At 36.4% G+C, this 19,596-nt stretch overlaps 1 protein-coding gene across 1 annotated transcript in view; it reads right to left on the bottom strand.

Annotated features, from left to right (window-relative positions):
• cdc73 (cell division cycle 73, Paf1/RNA polymerase II complex component, homolog (S. cerevisiae)) overlaps window positions 1-19,596 on the bottom strand; it is a 333,940-nt gene that overhangs the window by 192,487 nt on the left and 121,857 nt on the right. The window contains exon 10 of the mRNA XM_028811023.2: window positions 8,495-8,562. Coding sequence (XP_028666856.1) covers window positions 8,495-8,562 — 68 coding nt within the window. The remainder of the gene's footprint in view (window positions 1-8,494; window positions 8,563-19,596) is intronic.

The raw sequence follows: 19,596 nt of genomic DNA, 5'->3' as shown, positions 1-19,596 counted from the left end.
GAAATTATGAAGTTGTTTCGGCATTAACAAAAACATCCCTTTGGAATATAAATGGCAATCTACCAGAAAGTAACTGCTAATTCATTCAACACTTTCTTAAAACTCATGCTAATTGCTATTTTAAAATAAACTGTTTAATTGCTTATGCAGAGGAGACAAATTTTTCTTTAACCTTCATTCAAAATGAATGTCACACATTAACATCAGCTCCCTTAATTACTCAGTTATTTGTAATATTTTACAAACTATATTCACAAAGTAATTTTGTTTTAGTAGCATCCTTTGTAAATTCAAGCAAGACAGTGAATTCTGGATAAATATTTTTAACAAAAAACAGTTCTTGGTGTTATTTTTACATCATATTCTCTAATAAACATATTAGAATTTATTCAACATTCTGCCATTTTTAAAAGCTAAAATTAAATTCTTTACAAAATGTATTTACCTGGTACAGTTGGATTTTGTTTATGCATGTACTGTATATAGACAGGTAGCTAAAAAGGAAAATAGCTAGATATGAAGGATACCAGAAAGACTATGATGTTATTGTTTATGATTCAACATTATTTTTTGTGCTCATGTTGTAATTCACATTTATCAGTACATATATTCGTAACTAATGCATAAGAAATTAATTTATAAGGTATTGAATATGAAATAAAATAAAGCTCTCATTAGCATATTATTTGATAAATGATGTAATGTTCTGCTCAATAAATGTACAAGTTTGAAAGTACTGCAATTAATCAAACTATAAGAGATATGCTAAGACTAGGACGAGGTCATTAAATACCAACACTCTTCTTTATTTTTCATCATATTCTTCAGGAAATTATTCGCTTCAGTGGTACTGTTTTTTTTTTACCCTAAGAACCTTTACTTTATCAATATATAGTGACCATTCGGAAGTCACTTAATATTTATATTAACACTAGAATCCCTGAAGCCTGCGAATATATTTGTAATGTCTTGGGCCACCTTAAATTTTATACGCACCTCGTGATCGCTGCGTTAATTGTGCAATGTGTCAATGTTGGTTGATCCCAGGTCATACCTGCATTTAGCGCTTTGAGTGGTGGACTGCTATTATGCTTACTATTATATCATAAAAACATACATTTAATTTGAGTCTCTAACAAATCAATGAAACATTGAATTATATATGTGTGTGTGTGTATGTATGTATATATATATATATATATATATATATATATATATATATATATATATATATATATGTGTGTGTGTGTGTGTGTGTGTATATGTGTATCGATGTCAACTGGGAAGGAGTTTTGAGTAGATTATAATGGAGAAATGGTATTTTAAGTGTCACTGGTGAATAGGGAAATGTCTGTCAACTACACTGGACCAATTATTGTGGACAAAAATATCACCTGAGCTGTGATGCTTCCATGAGAAAAAGATTCATATAATTAAAATTCAAAACAGTAAAATTTTCTGCAAACAGGAAGCATGAATTCATTAAGTCTTGGCCCCCACAAATCCACCTCTCTTGAACTGAAAAGTACAGATTGTTTTCTTCCCTTCTGAAGCTTTTGATCATTCACTGCACCGTACCCTGGGTAATACTATCAAAGAGGAAGACTCCCATATTAGTCACAGGTCACAAGTTCCTACAGGTCCAAACAAAAAAGGCATTAAGCCACAAATGCACAGACACATTTTCAATTTCCTTCAGTGTGTGCATTTTGTATTTAAATGTATTCACGTTTGAAACTAATTTTTAGTTCATTAATAGGATCAGTGATACAGTTGAAGTCTAAGTTTACATACACTTCACATGCATTCTTTAAAACTCTTTATATCCCCTGCACAAACTTTATACTAGCAAACTGTAAATTTGGCAAATCATTTAAGATATCTACTTTGCACAGGGCAAAAATAATTTTTCCAACAATGTTCACAGAGTATTTCACTTTTTATTGACTATATCACAATTCCAGTAGATCACAAGTTTACATACACTTTGGTAAGAGCTTGGAAAATTCCAGAAATTGACTTTAGCCCTGCACAGAGTAGATGTCTTCAACGATATGCCAAATTTATCATTTCTTAGTATAAAATCTGTGAAGGGGTTATAAGGTGGGTTTTAAAGAATTCAAGAGTATGCAAACTTCTGTCTTCAACTCTACAAATGCAAGGGGGCTGACCCATCTAGCATTTGCTACTACAGCTCTGTGATGTTACATTGGACTGTAAAACACCATGGGGAGTTGAGAATTTCCAGCAAGATATTCAGCAAACAAGGTCACCTGCAAACACAGCATAATCATTGCAAAAACACTTTGACAAATTTAGCCAATAAGCACTATTACAGGTAAACATGGTGATTATGCTGACCATTAAGATAAAAAACACCTCCCTTAACCATGTAAACTCTGCAAACCTTGCTCTTCTACACAAAGCATTATACAAACATTTACATTATTACATGTGAATTTCCCATTGGGATTAATAAAGTATCTATCTATCTATCTATCTATCTATCTATCTATCTATCTATCTATCTATCTATCTATCTATCTATCTATTATGTTAGATCTGTGTAGGGTGCAAGATAGCAGCATGACAATTTACTCATATAAGCATTCATATTCCACTAAAAGTAAGAAGAGGGATGTACTTCTAAGATAAAATATAATAATATGTTGTATTGTTATCACTACATGAAAATGTTTTCAACATTATAAATATATTTTCATATGCACTACACCTTCTAAGGGAAGTATATTCAAATTATGCCAGCAAACTATTGATGAAATCCTTTTTTTTTTAAATATTTTTATTTTATTAATTTTCATTGTAATCATTCCATACAAACAGATCAATTTATAACCCAACAAATTTGAAAACAAATCAAACCCCACCCCTGAGAAGGAGAGCTTAGCTAAAGGAAAATTGCTTTAAGCTTTTTAATAAGGCAACATTAAACAAAAGAAGGGGAGAAGTAAATATCTATATAAATAAGAGATGGAGAAGGGAGTAAAATGCAATAATAGTTAATTCTCTTATTCTAAAATAATATTGATTAAATCCTGCCATGTTTTGAAAAAATTTTGTACAGATCCTCTAACTGAAAATTTGATTTTTTCCAATTTCAAATAATATAAAACATCGGTTTCCCACTGACTTATAAGAGGAGCATTAGGATTCTTCCAATTTAACAAAATAAATCTGCGTGCCAAAAGTGTAGTGAATGCAATCACCGTTTGCTTGTCCTTCTCCAATTCAAGTCCATCTGGAAGAACACCGAACACAGCTGTTAATGGGTTAGGAGGGATTGTGATACTAAGGCTGTCTGAGAGGCACTTAAAAATTTTTGTCCAAAATGATGTTAGTTTGGTGCAGGCCCAGAACATGTGACCCAATGAGGCAGGAGCTTGGTTGCAGCGCTCGCAGGTTGGATCCTGGCCTGGAAACATTTTGGACAGTTTTAAGCGAGACAGATGAGCTCGATATATAATTTCTAGGTGAATAATTCTATGCTTTGCGCATATAGAACTCGAGTGAATTCTCTGCTTTGCTACCTTCCACTCCTTTTCTGATATATTGATTAAGAGATCTTCTTCCCAATGTCCTCTTGGATCTTTGAAAGGTAGGGACTCTAATAAGATTTTATATATTGCGGAAATAGTGTTTGTTTCCTCGGAATTGAGCAGTATTTTTTCCAGCATTGTGGAGGGTGCAAGGTGGGGGAAATCGGGCAATTTCTGTTTAACAAAATTTCTAATTTGAAGATAGTAAAAGAAATGTGTAGCTGGGAGGTTAAATTTTGAACGTAATTGTTCAAAAGATGTAAATATGTTGTCTATATAAAGATCTCTGAGCATTTTAATCCCAAAACTTTTCCAGGTATTAAAAACTGGATATACTTGCGAAGGTTGAAAGAGGTGGTTCTCTTGCAGAGGTGCCACTGATAAAAGATTTTCCATCTTAAAATGCTTCCTAATTTGGTTCCATATTCTGAGTGAGTAAAGCACAATTGGGTTATTAGTATATTTGCGATAACTTTCATTTATTGGAGAGCAGAGCAGAAGTACTACAGTAAAGAAGTACTACAGGATTTTACTTCTATTGCGGACCAAGCCTGTGTATGTTCATTTATTTGTGTCCAGGTTTTTATGGCTTGTATGTTTGCTGCCCAGTAATAAAACTGAAAATTAGGTAAAGCCATGCCACCTTCTGCCTGAGGTCTTTGTAGGGTCGCTCTTCGGATACGTGGGTGTTTTGAGTTCCAAATGAATGAGGTTATTATTGAATCTAACTGTTTAAAAAACGATTTATTGATATATATTGAAATGTTTTGAAATAAAAAGAGAAGTTTAGGAAGGATATTCATCTTAACGATGTTAATTCTTCCGGCTAGAGTGAGATGAAGGGTTGACCATCTATGCAAGTCTTGCTTGATTTTTTCCATACAGACGCCAAAATTTTGTTGATAAAGAGCTTTATGTTTACTTGTGATATTTACCCCATGGTATTTAAACTGATCTGCTACGGTAAAAGGTAGGGTGTCTAATCTAATATTATATGCAGTTTGTATTAATAACATTTGCTCAGACTACTTTAAACTAGAACGTGGTACCAGACAAGGATGTCCCTTGTCGCCACTGTTGTTTGCAATCGCTATTGAACCATTGGCGGTTCACTGCCGAAATTCTTATCAGATAAAGGGAATTGTCAGAGAAGGACTGGAACAGAAAATTTCTCTATATGCAGATGATATGGTCTTATATATATCAGACCCAGAAAACACTGTCCCCGCTGTTTTAACAGCACTAACAGAATTTCAAAAGATATCTGGTCTTAGAATTAATCTGAATAAAAGTATACTCTTTCCAGTGAATTCACAAGCATATTGATGAAATCCTATAAGTAGCACTGAAAAGAGTACAAAAAAAACAAAGCTGCAGATTTACAGTTATATATTTATCTAACCCTGTATTAAAAAAAAAAAGGACAAATATTTGGAGCACAGTCTTTCCAGTGCAACCTGAAGCTTCTTGAAAATCTCTTCCTCCTTCTACACAGTACAGCAACATTAAGAATAAACACTTCTGTGTAATATTTTTTATCACAGTAAAAAACAGTTAAGCATTTATTTACTCAAAAACAATCAGGGTAAAGTCAAAATTTATGACAATCTTGTTCAAATGTAGGTTTTTTAATTTGGATGACTCCTGCAATTTAAGCCTCCTGCTTTTAAAATCAAGTGACATGCATATACAGTGGAACCTTGGTTCACGAACGTCTCAAATCGGTTTACGACCAAAAAGTTTGCCAAACTTTTGCCTCGGTTCATGACCACACACTCGGTATACGAACAAGCCAGTTTCCCTTTTGGTTTGTGCTCGCCAATTACTGTATTTAAGCACGTGTTCAGCTTCTCCCTGTTCATTTCTCAGTCAGACGTGCATGCTTTACCTGTTAACTCTTTGTGCTCTACAGTATTTCGTGTGCTTTTGCAGTTAACCATGGCTTCTAACCAAGTGAAGAGTGGTGAGAAGAAAGTTTTGCAGAAAATTGAAATCGAAGTAAAGAAAGAAATTATTGAAAAGTATGAGCATGGCGTTCGTGTTACTGATCTTGGCATCAAGTACAAGAAGTCAAAATCTATGATTTCGACTATTCTAAAGCAGAAAGAATCTATTAAAGCAGCTGATGTTGCAAAAGGAGTTACAGCGTTAACCAGGCAGAGGCCTCAAGTGCTGGAAGGTGGAAAAACTGTTGCTAGCGTGGCTGAACGAGAAGCAACTTGCAGGGGATAGCATAAGTGAGACGATGTTATGCGAGAAAGTCAGGAAGATTCATGGCGATTTGCTGAAAAACTATCCTTCTACAAGTGGCGAATGTGAGGAATTTAAAGCCAGTAGAGGATGGTTTGAAAAGTTGCACAAGAGAAGTGGCATTCATAGTGTGGTAAGGCATGGAGAGGCTGCTAGTTCCGACGCTGAAGCTGCAAAAGAATTTGTGAAAGATTTCACAAAATTAGCAGAGGACGAAGGCTACATCCTACATACAAGTCTTCAACTGCGATGAGACCAGATTGTTCTCCACCCAGTTCCTCCTCACTTCATGCCAGAACTCGACTCATGCAAGGTTAGTTTTCTTGGTGGTTTATGGTTAGTTTTTGTATTACGGATTTTTCAAATGTTCATTTTTCGGTTCGTAGCGTGAATAGTTGCAATGTTACTTTTCTCTTTTATCAAATGTTCATTTTTTTCCCTGTGCTTAAAACTCATTAAAAAAAGTTTACAAACCGATTGGGTTGTAATGCTATTAGTGTGAACTCCTGCAATGTTACTTTCTTGGTTGCTTATGGTTGGCTTTTAAATAAAGTTCGGAAAAAAAAAAAAAAAAAAAGCTATCGGGTCATAAAGCTACAGTATAGCGCGAACTCTTGCAATGTTAGTTTTCTCTGTTGTTAAAGGTTTCCTCAGTGTTATTCAATGTTTTTACATTTAGTTTACTATTGCATTGTGCATTCTATGGTTTAATTAACTATATTTGTGCTTAAAAACTTAAAAAAATATATATATATGTACATACAGTTCATATGGTCTGGAACGGATTAATTGTATTTACATACAATCCTATGGGGAAATTGCTTCGGTTCACGACCAAATCGGTGTATGACCAGAGCTTTGGAACGAATTATGGTCGTGAACCAAGGTTCCACTGTATTGAACTGTTCCTAGTTGATAAACTTTCAACAGGGTAAATATCCTCTATAACTGTTGCAATTACTGCTTCCTTGTTCATTAAAACACACTTTAATTTAAAACTATATTTCAGCAGAATATAATTTGTTCAGATTTTAAATTAGTTTTTTGATTGAGCAAAGTAGGCACATATTTCTGCTTTAATGTTTGTAGGGATTTCACTACTACAATTGAAAGTATAATAATGTAACAAACCCCAAAATAAGCCAGCTCATATTAGAGATATTAAAGACAAAAATATATAAGCCTAGCTAAATTTAAAGTTGCCTAATTAGAAATATATTTGATTAAGTCCATTAACTTGCCATTTCAAACTAAAATAAAAAACCAATATCTAAGCAAAAAGACCCCACACTTTCACATATTGACCATGCTTTCTTTCTGTTGACTTCATTTGAAATTCTAGAAAGAGCTGCAAACATCTAACAGTAGTCTCTAATCTGAACCAACAGCTGAGGTCTTAAAGTTTCAAATAAAAAAATATTTTTTTGAATATATCTGAAAGTGGGTTAAATACCAATTGCGTTAGATGTACATTTTTACATGATATAGACGATACTAGCAACACAACTAATAGGATGCTGATTTCACAAAAATATTTTTAAAACTGTAATATAATCATTAGGTTCTGATGCTAAATAAAATGTGTTGAACAATGCTCTGTTCTCTTTATTGACTGATGTTCCTTGATAAAGAACAAAAGTGGGGGTTTGGTAACATGCTTTTAAATATCCTCTTTTAAATAACAGATTTTCTCATGTGATGTGGAAATGGGATCTGCACCTCACACAAACAGCAGCTTACTCTCAGGATGGGGGTAAACACATTGTACCACTGAAGCAAGGTTATTCTACTTTCATTTTATTAAATGAGTTTTTACTTCCATTTCAACCTGACAATTCATTTCCAGATTAGTTTCAGTTTAGTTTTATGAAGTGGATTGACTAAATCCATCGTCATGAATCTGTAGACATTTTTATAATGTATAGAAATCACTACTGGGGCTGAAGAGTTAGTTTAACAGAACCTCTAGATTTTGATTGCCCTATTCAAGACATTAGTGAAACTAGGAAACAGAAGAGTGGACTTGGGCATGTTTTTTTCATTGTTTACATGATCAACAAGAACGTCATCTAAATATGTGCATGAAAATGTTTATTAATAGTGCTTGTGTTTTATTGATCACACATGAAGAAATATGAAGTTGGGTCTCTAATGAATCAGTAGTATATTTTCATAAACTACAGTGAAAATGTAATGCTGCCAAAGCAGCAGAAATCACAAACCATAACCTGCCGCTACATCACATAACAAAACAAAAAACTGCAAACGTTGCTGACACATGTTGTGTTATCAAACAGTTAGCAATGAACTTAAGCTATACAAAGTTTGGTATTAGTGACCAAAAAATGGTTTAACAATAAAGAATATGGAATATTTTGCTCCATTTTGGAATTTAAAAATAGCATGCTACCACTAAATGTTTGCTAAAAAATATTTTCCCCACCAAACAAGGCTGCCTTTTAAATGTCACTGTACTTGTTAGCTTGAGAAGCAATGTCTTTTTGTCAATCCAACAACCTTTTGTACCTTTCAAAGTAAAGACATAACCTAAACACTAAGCTCACAAAACTTAAGGAAAATTGTTAACTTTGACAAAACCTGAGACATGTAGGACATCCAACACTGTGCTTCATAATAATTAACTGAAATCAATCATTTTAAGCTATAATTAGTTTACATATACTTACAGTCACTGACTTCAGTGTCATACCATGGTAGGTACCCATGGTATCAATCTTAAAATCTGCAGTTTCCGCTAAAAGAGGAAAAAAAATAAAAGGATGTAAGATTCTACATAAAATATTCATTTCACAAACACATACAACAATTTTAAAATTAATCTGCGTAAGAATTGTTATTCAGAAATTAGTTACAATTATTTGTTGGTAAGCTTTCATCTATGGCACTCGGCATGTAAAATGTTATTTTACCAAAAACAAGTTGGAGTCAATGTAAGGAGTACAATGAACACATAATGATTTTTAAACGGACAAACAAAAGTCAAATTATATTTAAAGCAGTATAAAAGCATTTTAAAAAATAAATCAATATTTCACCCTCCATTGCTCTATTATATAAATTAATACATACATATACACATACATACATACATACATACATAATATCTATCCCTCTTACAGATTCAGATAGGTAGATACAGTGTGTATCTCTGTCCATTAATCCTATATTTCACTATATTAAATATTATCTCATCACCTGAAACCACTTCGAATGAAAGACTTGCACTTTAACGGGTTACTGTGGTTGGCTGGTTGGTCTGTGTCTGTCTGTCTTCCTTTGTTGATTGCATTTTATGGTGAACATTTGTGTTTTGCATGTTTTGAGTATACAATAAAATAGACATAACTATTATGCAACATGGATGACATGGGAATTTTTTTCTTTTTCCGATGGATATTTTTTACATCATTTGCTGTTGTACAACACTGGTCACAATTGGGTTCAATTAAAATATAACATGTTTTCTCTTGTTCTCATGAAACATGACATTAAAAACTTTTGTTGGCTTTATCTAACAAAATACATGGGGTAACACAAAAAAATGTTTTTGGGTTAAGTAATTCTTCAAGAGCCATACAGTGCATCCGGAAAGTATTCACAGCGCATCACTTTTTCCACATTTTGTTATGTTACAGCTTTATTCCAAAATGGATTAAATTCATTTTTTCCTCAGAATTCAAGTGTGGGCTCTGGCTGGGCCACTCAAGGACATTCACAGAGTTGTCCTGAAGCCACTCCTTTGATATCTTGGCTGTGTGCTTAGGGTTGTTTTCCTGCTGAAAGATAAACCGTCACCCCAGTCTGAGGTCAAGAGCGCTCTGGAGCAGGTTTTCATCTAAAATGTCTCTGTACATTGCTGTAGTCATCTTTACCTTTATCCCGCCGCTGAAAAACATCCCCACAGCATGATGCTGCCACCACCATGCTTCACTGTAGGGATGGTATTGGCCTGGTGATGAGCGGTGACTGGTTTCCTCCAAACGTGACGCCTGGCATTAACACCAAAGAGTTCAATCTTTGTCTCATCAGACCAGAGAATTTTCTTTCTCATGGTCCGAGAGTCCTTCAGGTGCCTTTTGGCAAACTCCAGGCGGGCTGCCATTTGCCTTTTACTAAGGAGTGGCTTCCGTCTGTCCACTCTATCATACAGGCCTGATTGGTGGATTGCTACAGAGATGGTTGTCCTTCTGGAAGGTTCTCCTCTCTCCACAGAGGACCTCTGGAGCTCTGACAGAGTGACCATCGGGTTCTTGGTCACCTCCCTGACTAAGGCCCTTCTCCCCCGATCGTTCAGTTTAGATGGCCAGCCAGCTCTAGGAAGAGTCCTGGTGGTTTCGAACTTCTTCCACTTACGGATGATGGAGGCCACTGTGCTCATTGGGACCTTCAAAGCAGCAGAAATTTTTCTGTAACCTTCCCCAGATTTGTGCCTCGAGACAATCCTGTCTCGAAGGTCTACAGACAATTCCTTTGACTTCATACTTGGTTTGTGCTCTGATATGAACTGTCAACTGTGGGACCTTATAAAGACAGGTGTGTGCCTTTCCAAATCATGTCCAATCAACTGAATTTACCACAGGTGGACTCCAATTAAGCTGCAGAAACATCTCAAGGATGATCAGGGGAAACAGGATGCACCTGAGCTTAATTTTGAGCTTCATGGCAAAGGCTGTGAATACTTATGTACATGTGCTTTCTCAATTTTTTTATTTTTAATAAATTTGCAAAAATCTCAAGTAAACTTTTTTCACGTTGTCATTATGGGGTGTTGTGTGTAGAATTCTGAGGAAAAAAATGAATTTAATCCATTTTGGAATAAGGCTGTAATATAACAAAATGTGGAAAAAGTGATGCGCTGTGAATACTTTCCGGATGCACTGTAATATATTATATATAGTCATACGAAAAAGTTTGGGAACCCCTCTTAATTCTTTGGATTTTTGTTTATTATTGGCAGAGCTTTCAAAGTAGCAACTTCCTTTTAATATATGATATCCCTTATGGAAACAGTAGTATTTCAGCAGTGACATTAAGTTTATTGGATTAACAGAAAATAACAATAATAATAATAATAATAATGATAATAACTAGGGGGCTTTGCCCCCTGCTCGCCAACCCTCATGTTTGGTTTTCCGGATACACACTTTTAAGATTTTTTTTCTTTGAATTGTTATTTCATTAGTTTCACTTTTATTTCAGAACTTCTGTAAAAACAATTTTTGTAATGTTGCGAGTCCCAATATGCTGAATCTTTTTAATGAGGTCAGGATAGGTTTCTCTGTTTGGAATTTCAGCACAGACAAAACGATCTACATCATCAGCAGGTAATGTTTTTTTTACAAAGTAAAAATATAAGTAGAGTTCTGCATTGGACTCCTGTCTGTAAAGTCGTGCTATTTTCCTCTCACAGTTCCAAAAGTACATGGGGTTACCAAGGTGATACCCCAGCTTTTCTCTAGGTTTTTGTACAAGGGCTAGACAGAACATTTTGACTCTTGGGGTAAATTTAGCTTTTTACATAAGCAGACAGATAAATATACTGTATATATATTAACAAAGTTACCAATAAATGCATGTGCGGTAAACTCCATTTCTGAAATTCTCAAGATTCTTTATTTGTCAAATGCATAGTTATACAGGACAACATGCAGTGAAATGCATCCTGATCCGCTTATCAAGAACTGTGCGAAGTTAGAAGAATATCAGTTAGATTAACAAAAAGTTATAGATTGAAAGATAACAGTATAGTAGAACATAATAAATAATTCTACTTTACTCACATAACTTTACTTAAGTGTTAAGGTGCAATAGTGTAGTAATTATTGTGCAAAACCAAAGTTAAGACTGGTGCATAGTTAAATGAGGCAGTTTGTTTGTTTGCGCTACTGTGATCTTTACTTTCTTTTTTTATATTTTCTAATTTTCCTACTTTCATATCCTTTAACTTTCTCTACATGTGTATAGCGCCAAGGTTTTTTTTTTTTTTTTGGTTTTTTTTTTTTGAGCCTTTCTAATTTCCCTGGTTTCATAGTCTCTAACCTGCTCTGCATGTGTTTAGCGTCAACATTTGTAAACGTGTTTATGAAGTTCCACTTTGTCTTTTAATTCTGAGCCGGATTGGACGTGCTTTTTTTTCCCCAATTCCACTTGTTCTGGGCTGATAATTGCTTTCCTTATTTTCTGAATTTGCACCTCGATTATTCTTTTTTGTTCTTTTTTCTGTCCAACGCTTTTGAGTCTCTTTTCTCCGCGCTGCTTTCTTCTACGCTTAGATGTCGACATTTAATTTATAACGTACTGTCCTTATACGCTTTATATGCGCTGAGAGCCCTGGATCTGTGTGTGCTCAAATCCTTCACAAGACTGAATGTTTTGCTGCCTATTGTCCTATTTGATAGATTGTAAGTAGGGCGTGTCTTTGGTCTTGCGGGTCTTTAAAATTTCTTCAGAGAAGGTCACGTATCGTAGACTTGCTTTTTGCTTTCCAGGACAGGATTTCTTTATATAATAGATAGATAATAATTCATTACATTTATATAGCGCTTTTCTCAGTACTCAAAGCGATATCCATACAGGCAATATGCATCATAACAAAATTAGACAGGTGCATCAATTTGGGCACCCCAACAAAGATATTACATCAATACTTAGTTGAGCCTACTTCTGCAAATATAACAGCCTCTAAACGCCTCCTATAGCCTTTGATGAGTGTCTGGATTCTGGATGGAGGTATTTTTGACCATTCTTCCATACAAAATCTCTCCAGTTCAGTTAAATTTGATGGCTGCCGAACATGGACAGCCTGCTTCAAATCATCCCATAGATTTTCGATGATATTCAAGTCAGGGGACTGTGACGGCCATTCCAGAACATTGTACTTCTCCATCTGCATGAATGCATTTGTAGATTTCGAACTGTGTTTTGGGTCATTGTCTTGTTGGAATAGCCAACCCCTGCGTAACTTCCACTTTGTGACTGATGCTTGAATATTATCCTGAAGAATTTGTTGATATTGGATTGAATTCATCCGACTCTCGACTTTAACAAGGGCCCTAGTCCCTGAACTAGCCACACAGCATGATGGAAACTCCACCAAATTTGACAGTAGGTAGCAGGTGTTTTTCTTGGAATGCGGTGTTCTTCTTCCACAATGCAAAGCGCTTTTTGTTATGACCAAATAACTCAATTTTTGTCTCATCAGTCCAAAGCACTTTGTTCCAAAATGACTCCAAAATGAATCTGGCTTGTCTAAATGAGCATTTGCATACAACAAGCAAGTCTGTTTGTAGCGTCACCCTGTCATACAGATGTTCTTTGTGCAAATTGTGCTGAATTGTAGAACAATGTACAGATACACCATCTGCAGCAAGATGTTCTTGCAGGTCTGTGGAGGTGATCTGTGGGTTGTCTGTAACAATTCTCACAATCCTGCCAATATGCCGCTCCTGTATTTTTCTTAGCCTGCCAGACCTGGGTTTAACAGCAACTGTGCCTGTGGCCTTCCATTTCCTGATGACATTCCTTACAGTTGAAACGGACAGTTTAAACCTCTGAGATAGCTTTTTGTAGCCTTCCCCAAAACCAGGAGACTGAACAATCTTTGTTTTCAGATCTTTGGAGAGTTGCTTTGAGGATCACATGCTGCCACTCTTCAGAGGAGAGTCAAAGGGAAGCACAACTTGCAATTGACCACCTTAAATACCTTTTCTCATGATTGGACACATCTGTCTATGAAGTTCAAGGCTTAACGAGCTAATCCAACCAATTTGGTGTGGCAGGAAATCAGCATTGAGCAGTTATAGTACATGCATTCAAATCAGCAAAATTTCAAGGGGACCCAAATTTTTTGCACAGCCAGTTTTTCACATTTGATTTAATTTCATACAACTAAATACTGCTTCACTAAAAATCTTTGTTCGGAAAACACCCCAGTACTCAGATGTTCCCAGGAAATGAAAGACATACCACTGTTATCTTTTTTGTTGAAAGTAGAGTAAATTATTATGCAGGCTGAGAGGGGTTCCCAAATTTTTTCATATGACTATGTATATATCTGATCTCCAAATGCATAGTATAATACAAAAGACAACCTGAGTAGATCTGACACAAAGTTTTAATTGATCATTTGAAAAGGAAACTGCACCCTAAATTTAATACTTGGTTGTGCCACCAGCCATATTTCGACTCTGAAATGCCCCTTTAAAGGTCCTGTCACAATGGTGTATAAATCTGAACTTTGACTACACATCTCCAAAACCTTAATTTAGTTTTTTTTTTTTTTTTTTTATTTCTTTTCAGCCACTCAGACGTAGACTTGCTCTTGTGCTTTGGATCATTGTCCTGCTGCATAACCCAGTTGTTCCTGAGCTTCATATCATGGACTGATGATGGATATTCTTATTCAGTTCTTATTTCTCTCTGCCAGTATAAATGTTTAGTGTAAGATTTTGTAAAGCTGAGAGAAAGGAATTTTTGGGCTGCAGCGCAAAGGTGTTATAATTTCTTAAAGGATAGTATGAAAAGTCACTAATGGGGCCACTTATATATAAATACAATAAAACTGAAGACAATAGATTACAGGATAAATCTTATTTTACCATCCAACACATTGTGCTGAAAGTCTAATGTTGCCTCATCCTTTTGAGATTTTCTGGTGTCCTTAGAGGGCTAATGAGCATGTTTAACTTAATGGAAAACCTTGTTTGCACCTCAGATTCGGATTCAATGTACGCCATAATGACATACACACAAAGAACCACCAACCAGTTATTAATGGCCAATAACACTGCATTTAGATAAACACCACCATAAACACTATATGTAGTATATACCACCACCTATTTCACTCACTCTTCACAACATGAAAATCACCACACTCTTGTCCCGCACCATTACTTTCACTTTGATACTTCAAGCTAGCACTGCAGTTTGTTCAACTTAGAAGCTTGTTTGTAACTGTCAACTGTCCCCCCCCTTTCTTGTACATGCCTTTGCTGTCTGTCTTCTCAGACTGACTGTATAAATAGTTTTCAGATGATAGGTGGGGAATACTTATTATATTGTAGTGCCACAAAAACAGTTGTTTGTGATGCATCAACAGTGTTGTTTCACATTGTAGAACAGACTGGAATTATCCTTTTTGACCTGCATGGAACACAGGTCCTTTCATTAAAAAGCCAGGGCCAGACACTGCTGCCAACAAAATGTCTAAATTTCCAGTTAGTGCCACATGTCAGAATGCAGACTCTGCCCCTTATCTGATAGGATGATCAATACCAGACCGAGTGACTGTGTGGAGACATCTGTTGGAAGCACCAACTGGACACCCAAGTTCAAACAAAGGACCATAAATCAAGTTATATGCTTTTTTCTGTAGGAGAGAAAAGGTTCAAATAAGCATTCATAATTTTATATTGTGTGTGGTTTATTATTTTCGACTCTCTCTCTATATAAAGTGTATACACCAATCCTCAAGAACATTAAAACCAGCTGCCTAATATTATGTAGGCCCCTTCGTGCTGCCAAATAAGCTCTGACATGTCAAGGCATGGACTCCACAAGACCTCTGAAGGTGTCCTGTGGTGTCTGGCACCAAGACATTAGCAGCAGATCCTTTAAGACCTGCGAATTGTGAAGTGGGGCCTCCACGGATTGGACTTGTTTTTCCAGCACATTCCACAGAAGCTTCATTGGATTGAGATCTGGGGAATTTGGAAGCCATGTCAATAGAACTACAACTAATAATTATTTTGATGATCGATTAATCTGGCTATTATTTTCTCGATTAATCGATTAGTTGAATTGCAAAAAAAAATTATTTGCAATTAAACACAAAATTCATGAATAGGAACTTTTCACCAAATAAACAGATTTGTATAAAGTTTTCATAAATGTAGTTATTAAATGAACTACTTGTATGTATTTAAAACAAAATATAGGGTTTTATATAATATTTATAATACATTGAAAATAAAGAACAATAAATATAAATAAAACACTTAGTACCACCTCAGTCTCAGGTTGTGCAATGAACACACACACATTTTCCTAAAAAATAATAGTTTTCAATAAACTAACTAAACTTGCAATTTGGCTTATGAACTCACACACATGCACTATAAACTATATATTCAGAATCACACTAAACACACTCTTCAAAATTAAACACAATTTAAATTACATTTTTTCTTCAGTTTCTATGAAAAAGAGTTTTCTAGCAAACTATCATGTAAATATCTGACCTCCACAATATTCCACTACTGAACAATTTGTTGCACCATCATGACTTAATTTTTTTTTTTTTTTTTTTTAAACTTTGCAGTAATGTTTGAAATTAGTTGTCATTTGTTGGGGAAATGTCCAAAATATTTTTCTTTTGCAGCAAAGCAAGAAAATCAGTTTTTTCTTTGTTATGTAATATGCCAAGTTTATTTTAGCTGAAAGATCATATCATTTTACATCATTATTCATCTTTTTTTTGTGCCTTGAAGCATTTTACCACCGCAGATTCTTTGGCACATCTGCTTGCAGCAAACACACTGTCGCAGCATGCTGCATGTCGTTTGCTCTTAAGATTTTCAAGTTTTAAAACTGTGATCCTGACACAAAATCTGTTTTACTAGCTACAGTAGGCTTGGTGCAGCAAAACTTGCACATTATTACGTCTTCCTCCAGATTGTATAAAAGCCATTTAAAGTCTGATAGCCAACTAGAACTGTCACTTTTTCACCCTGCTCCTGCCTTTTCACTTGAAATGAGCGATATGCCTTTCAGTTGCGTTTGATGTTCTGTGAGATTTACTCTGCTCTCTTGCAGAGTTTTTGATTTCCTTTGCAAGTGAGACTGTGAAAAAAAGTTTTCTTCTCAAACAGGGATGTATGTTTCTTCACAACCGTTTCTGTAAGCTCACACATGCTAACGTTACATGTGAAAGCAAATGTGTAATGCAGTACAATAATTTGACAGGGTGACCTAAATAAATATGGCAACTGAAAATTTGAATGTTTGCTACCTATGGCTAATGACACATATTTTAGTCGCTTATCATAAAACTTTATCGGATATTCTACTGCTTTATTCTCATTGCAGGGGGCTAGACTAGAACTCAAATTATTCTTCACTTCAAACTGAAAGTCATGTCATTAGTCAAGTCATGTTTAGTCTAGCAAACACTGTGTTATGTATCTGTATCACATAATGCTGAATTAACATTTAGCTTACGGGGATGACGGCAAGTCTTCCTCCGCCACAGAACCTGTAACTGTATGTGTCCTGCTCAAATGTTTGTGCATCTCTGTTGTGCTCTCGTGTCTTTTCTGTCACTTGCTTACTGTTGTGAGGCAATTACGTGGCACAACGTACCTCAGCCTAACGACGTAATTAACTAATCACTGAAAGTGATTACCAACATTTTTAATAAATCGATTATCATCAATAATGTGGATTAGTCATTGCAACTCTACATGTCAACACTTTGAACTGTTTGTCATGTTCCTCAAATTATTCCTAAACAATTTCTGCAGTGAGCAAGGTGCTCTATCCTGCTGAAACAGGCCACTGAAATCAGGGAATTCTGTTTTCATGAAGGGGTTTACATGGTCTGTGACAATCTTTAGATAGGTGGTATGTGTCAAAGTAATATCCCCATGAATGCCATGACCCAAGGTTTCCCAGCAGAACATTGCCTACAACATCACACTGCCTCCGCCAGCCTGCCTTCTCTTCCCCAGGTAAACAACACGTATTCACCCAGCCATCTACAGGATCTTAAAGACCACCATCTTTCATTGCTCTGTTGTCCAGTTCTGACACTTACATGCCCATCGTAGGTGCTTTTGGTGTTGGACAAGAGTCGGAATGAGCACTGTGACCAGTCTGTACCTACACAGCAAGCTGCAATGCACTGTGTGTTCTGATACCTCTCTCACGGACAGCATTAAGTTTTCAGCAATTTGTGCTACAGTGGTTCTTCCTTGGGATCAGACAGGCTTGCTCCCCATGCCTATCAATGAGCCTTCGACACCTACGATCCTGTCACTGGTTCACCAGTTGTCCTTCCTTGGACCACTTTCCGTATGTAGTAGCCACTGCATACAGGGACCCCACAAGACTCACCATTTTGGAGATCCTCTAACCCAGTCATTTGGCCATTACAATTTGGCTAGTCAAAATCAGCAAGATCCTTACGCTTGCCAATTTTTCCTATTTCTAACACATCACCTACAAGAATGGACTGTTCACTTGCTGCCTGACATACAGTGGGTACGGAAAGTATTCAGACCCCCTTCAATTTTTCACTCTTTGTTATATTGCAGCCATTTGCTAAAATCATTTAAATTAATTTTTTTCCTCATTAATGTACACACAGCACCCCATATTGACAGACAAAAAAAAGAATTTTTGAAATTGTTGCAGATTTATTAAAAAAGAAAAACTGAAATGTCACATGGTCCTAAGTATTCAGACCCTTTGCTCAGTATTTAGTAGAAGCACCCTTTTGAGCTAATACAGCCATGAGTCTTCTTGGGAAAGATGCAACAAGTTTTTCACACCTGGATTTGGGGATCCTCTGCCATTCCTCCTTGCAGATCCTCTCCAGTTCTGTCAGGTTGGATGGTAAACGTTGGTGGACAGCCATTTTTAGGTCTCTCCAGAGATGCTCAGTTGGGTTTAAGTCAGGGCTCTGGCTGGGCCATTCAAGAACAGTCACAGAGTTGTTGTGAAGCCACTCCTTCGTTATTTTAGCTGTGTGCTTAGGGTCATTGTCTTGTTGGAAGGTAAACCTTCGGCCCAGTCTGAGGTCCTTAGCACTCTGGAGAAGGTTTTTGTCCAGGATATCCCTGTACTTGGCCACATTCATCTTTCCCTCGATTGCAACCAGTCGTCCTGTCCCTGCAGCTGAAAAACACCCCCACAGCATGATGCTGCCACCGCCATGCTTCACTGTGGGGACTGTATTGGACAAGTGATGAGTAGTGCCTGGTTGTCTCCACACATACCGCTTAGAATTAAGGCCAAAAAGTTCTATCTTGGTCTCATCAGACCAGAGAATCTTATTTCTCACCATCTCAGAGTCCTTCAGGTGTCTTTTAGCAAACTCCATGCGGGCTGTCATGTGTCTTGCACTGAGGACAGGCTTCCGACAGGCCACTCTGCCATAAGCCCTGACTGGTGGAGGGCTGCAGTGATGGTTGACTTTCTACAACTTTCTCCCATCTCCTGACTGCATCTCTGGAGCTCAGCCAAAGTGATCTTTGGGTTCTTCTTTACCTCTCTCACCCTGGCTCTTCTCCCCCGGTAGCTCAGCTTGGCCGGACGGCCAGCTCTAGGAAGGGTTCTGGTCGTCCCAAACGTCTTCCATTTAAGGATTATGGAGGACACTGTGCTCTTGGGAACCTTAAGTGCAGCAGCAATTTCTTTGTAACCTTGGCCAGATCTGTGCCTTGCCACAATTCTGTCTCTGAGCTCTTCAGGCAGTTCCTTTGACCTCATGATTCTCATTTGCTCTGACATGCATTGTGAGCTGTAAGGTCTTATATAGACAGGTGTGTGGCTTTCCTAATCAAGTCCAATCAGTATAATCAAACACAGCTGGACTCAAATGAAGGTGATCTCAAGGATGATCAGAAGAAATGGAAAGCACCGGAGTTAAATATATGAGTGTCACAGCAAAGGGTCTTAATACTTAGGACCATGTGATATTTCAGTTTTTATTTTTTAATAAATCTGCAACAATTTCAAAAATTCTTTTTTTTTGTCTGTCAATATG

This window comes from Erpetoichthys calabaricus, chromosome 10 (genome assembly GCF_900747795.2).
Source record: "Erpetoichthys calabaricus chromosome 10, fErpCal1.3, whole genome shotgun sequence".
Lineage (NCBI taxonomy): Eukaryota > Metazoa > Chordata > Cladistia > Polypteriformes > Polypteridae > Erpetoichthys > Erpetoichthys calabaricus.
This window is presented reverse-complemented; position numbering and strand designations above follow the sequence as displayed.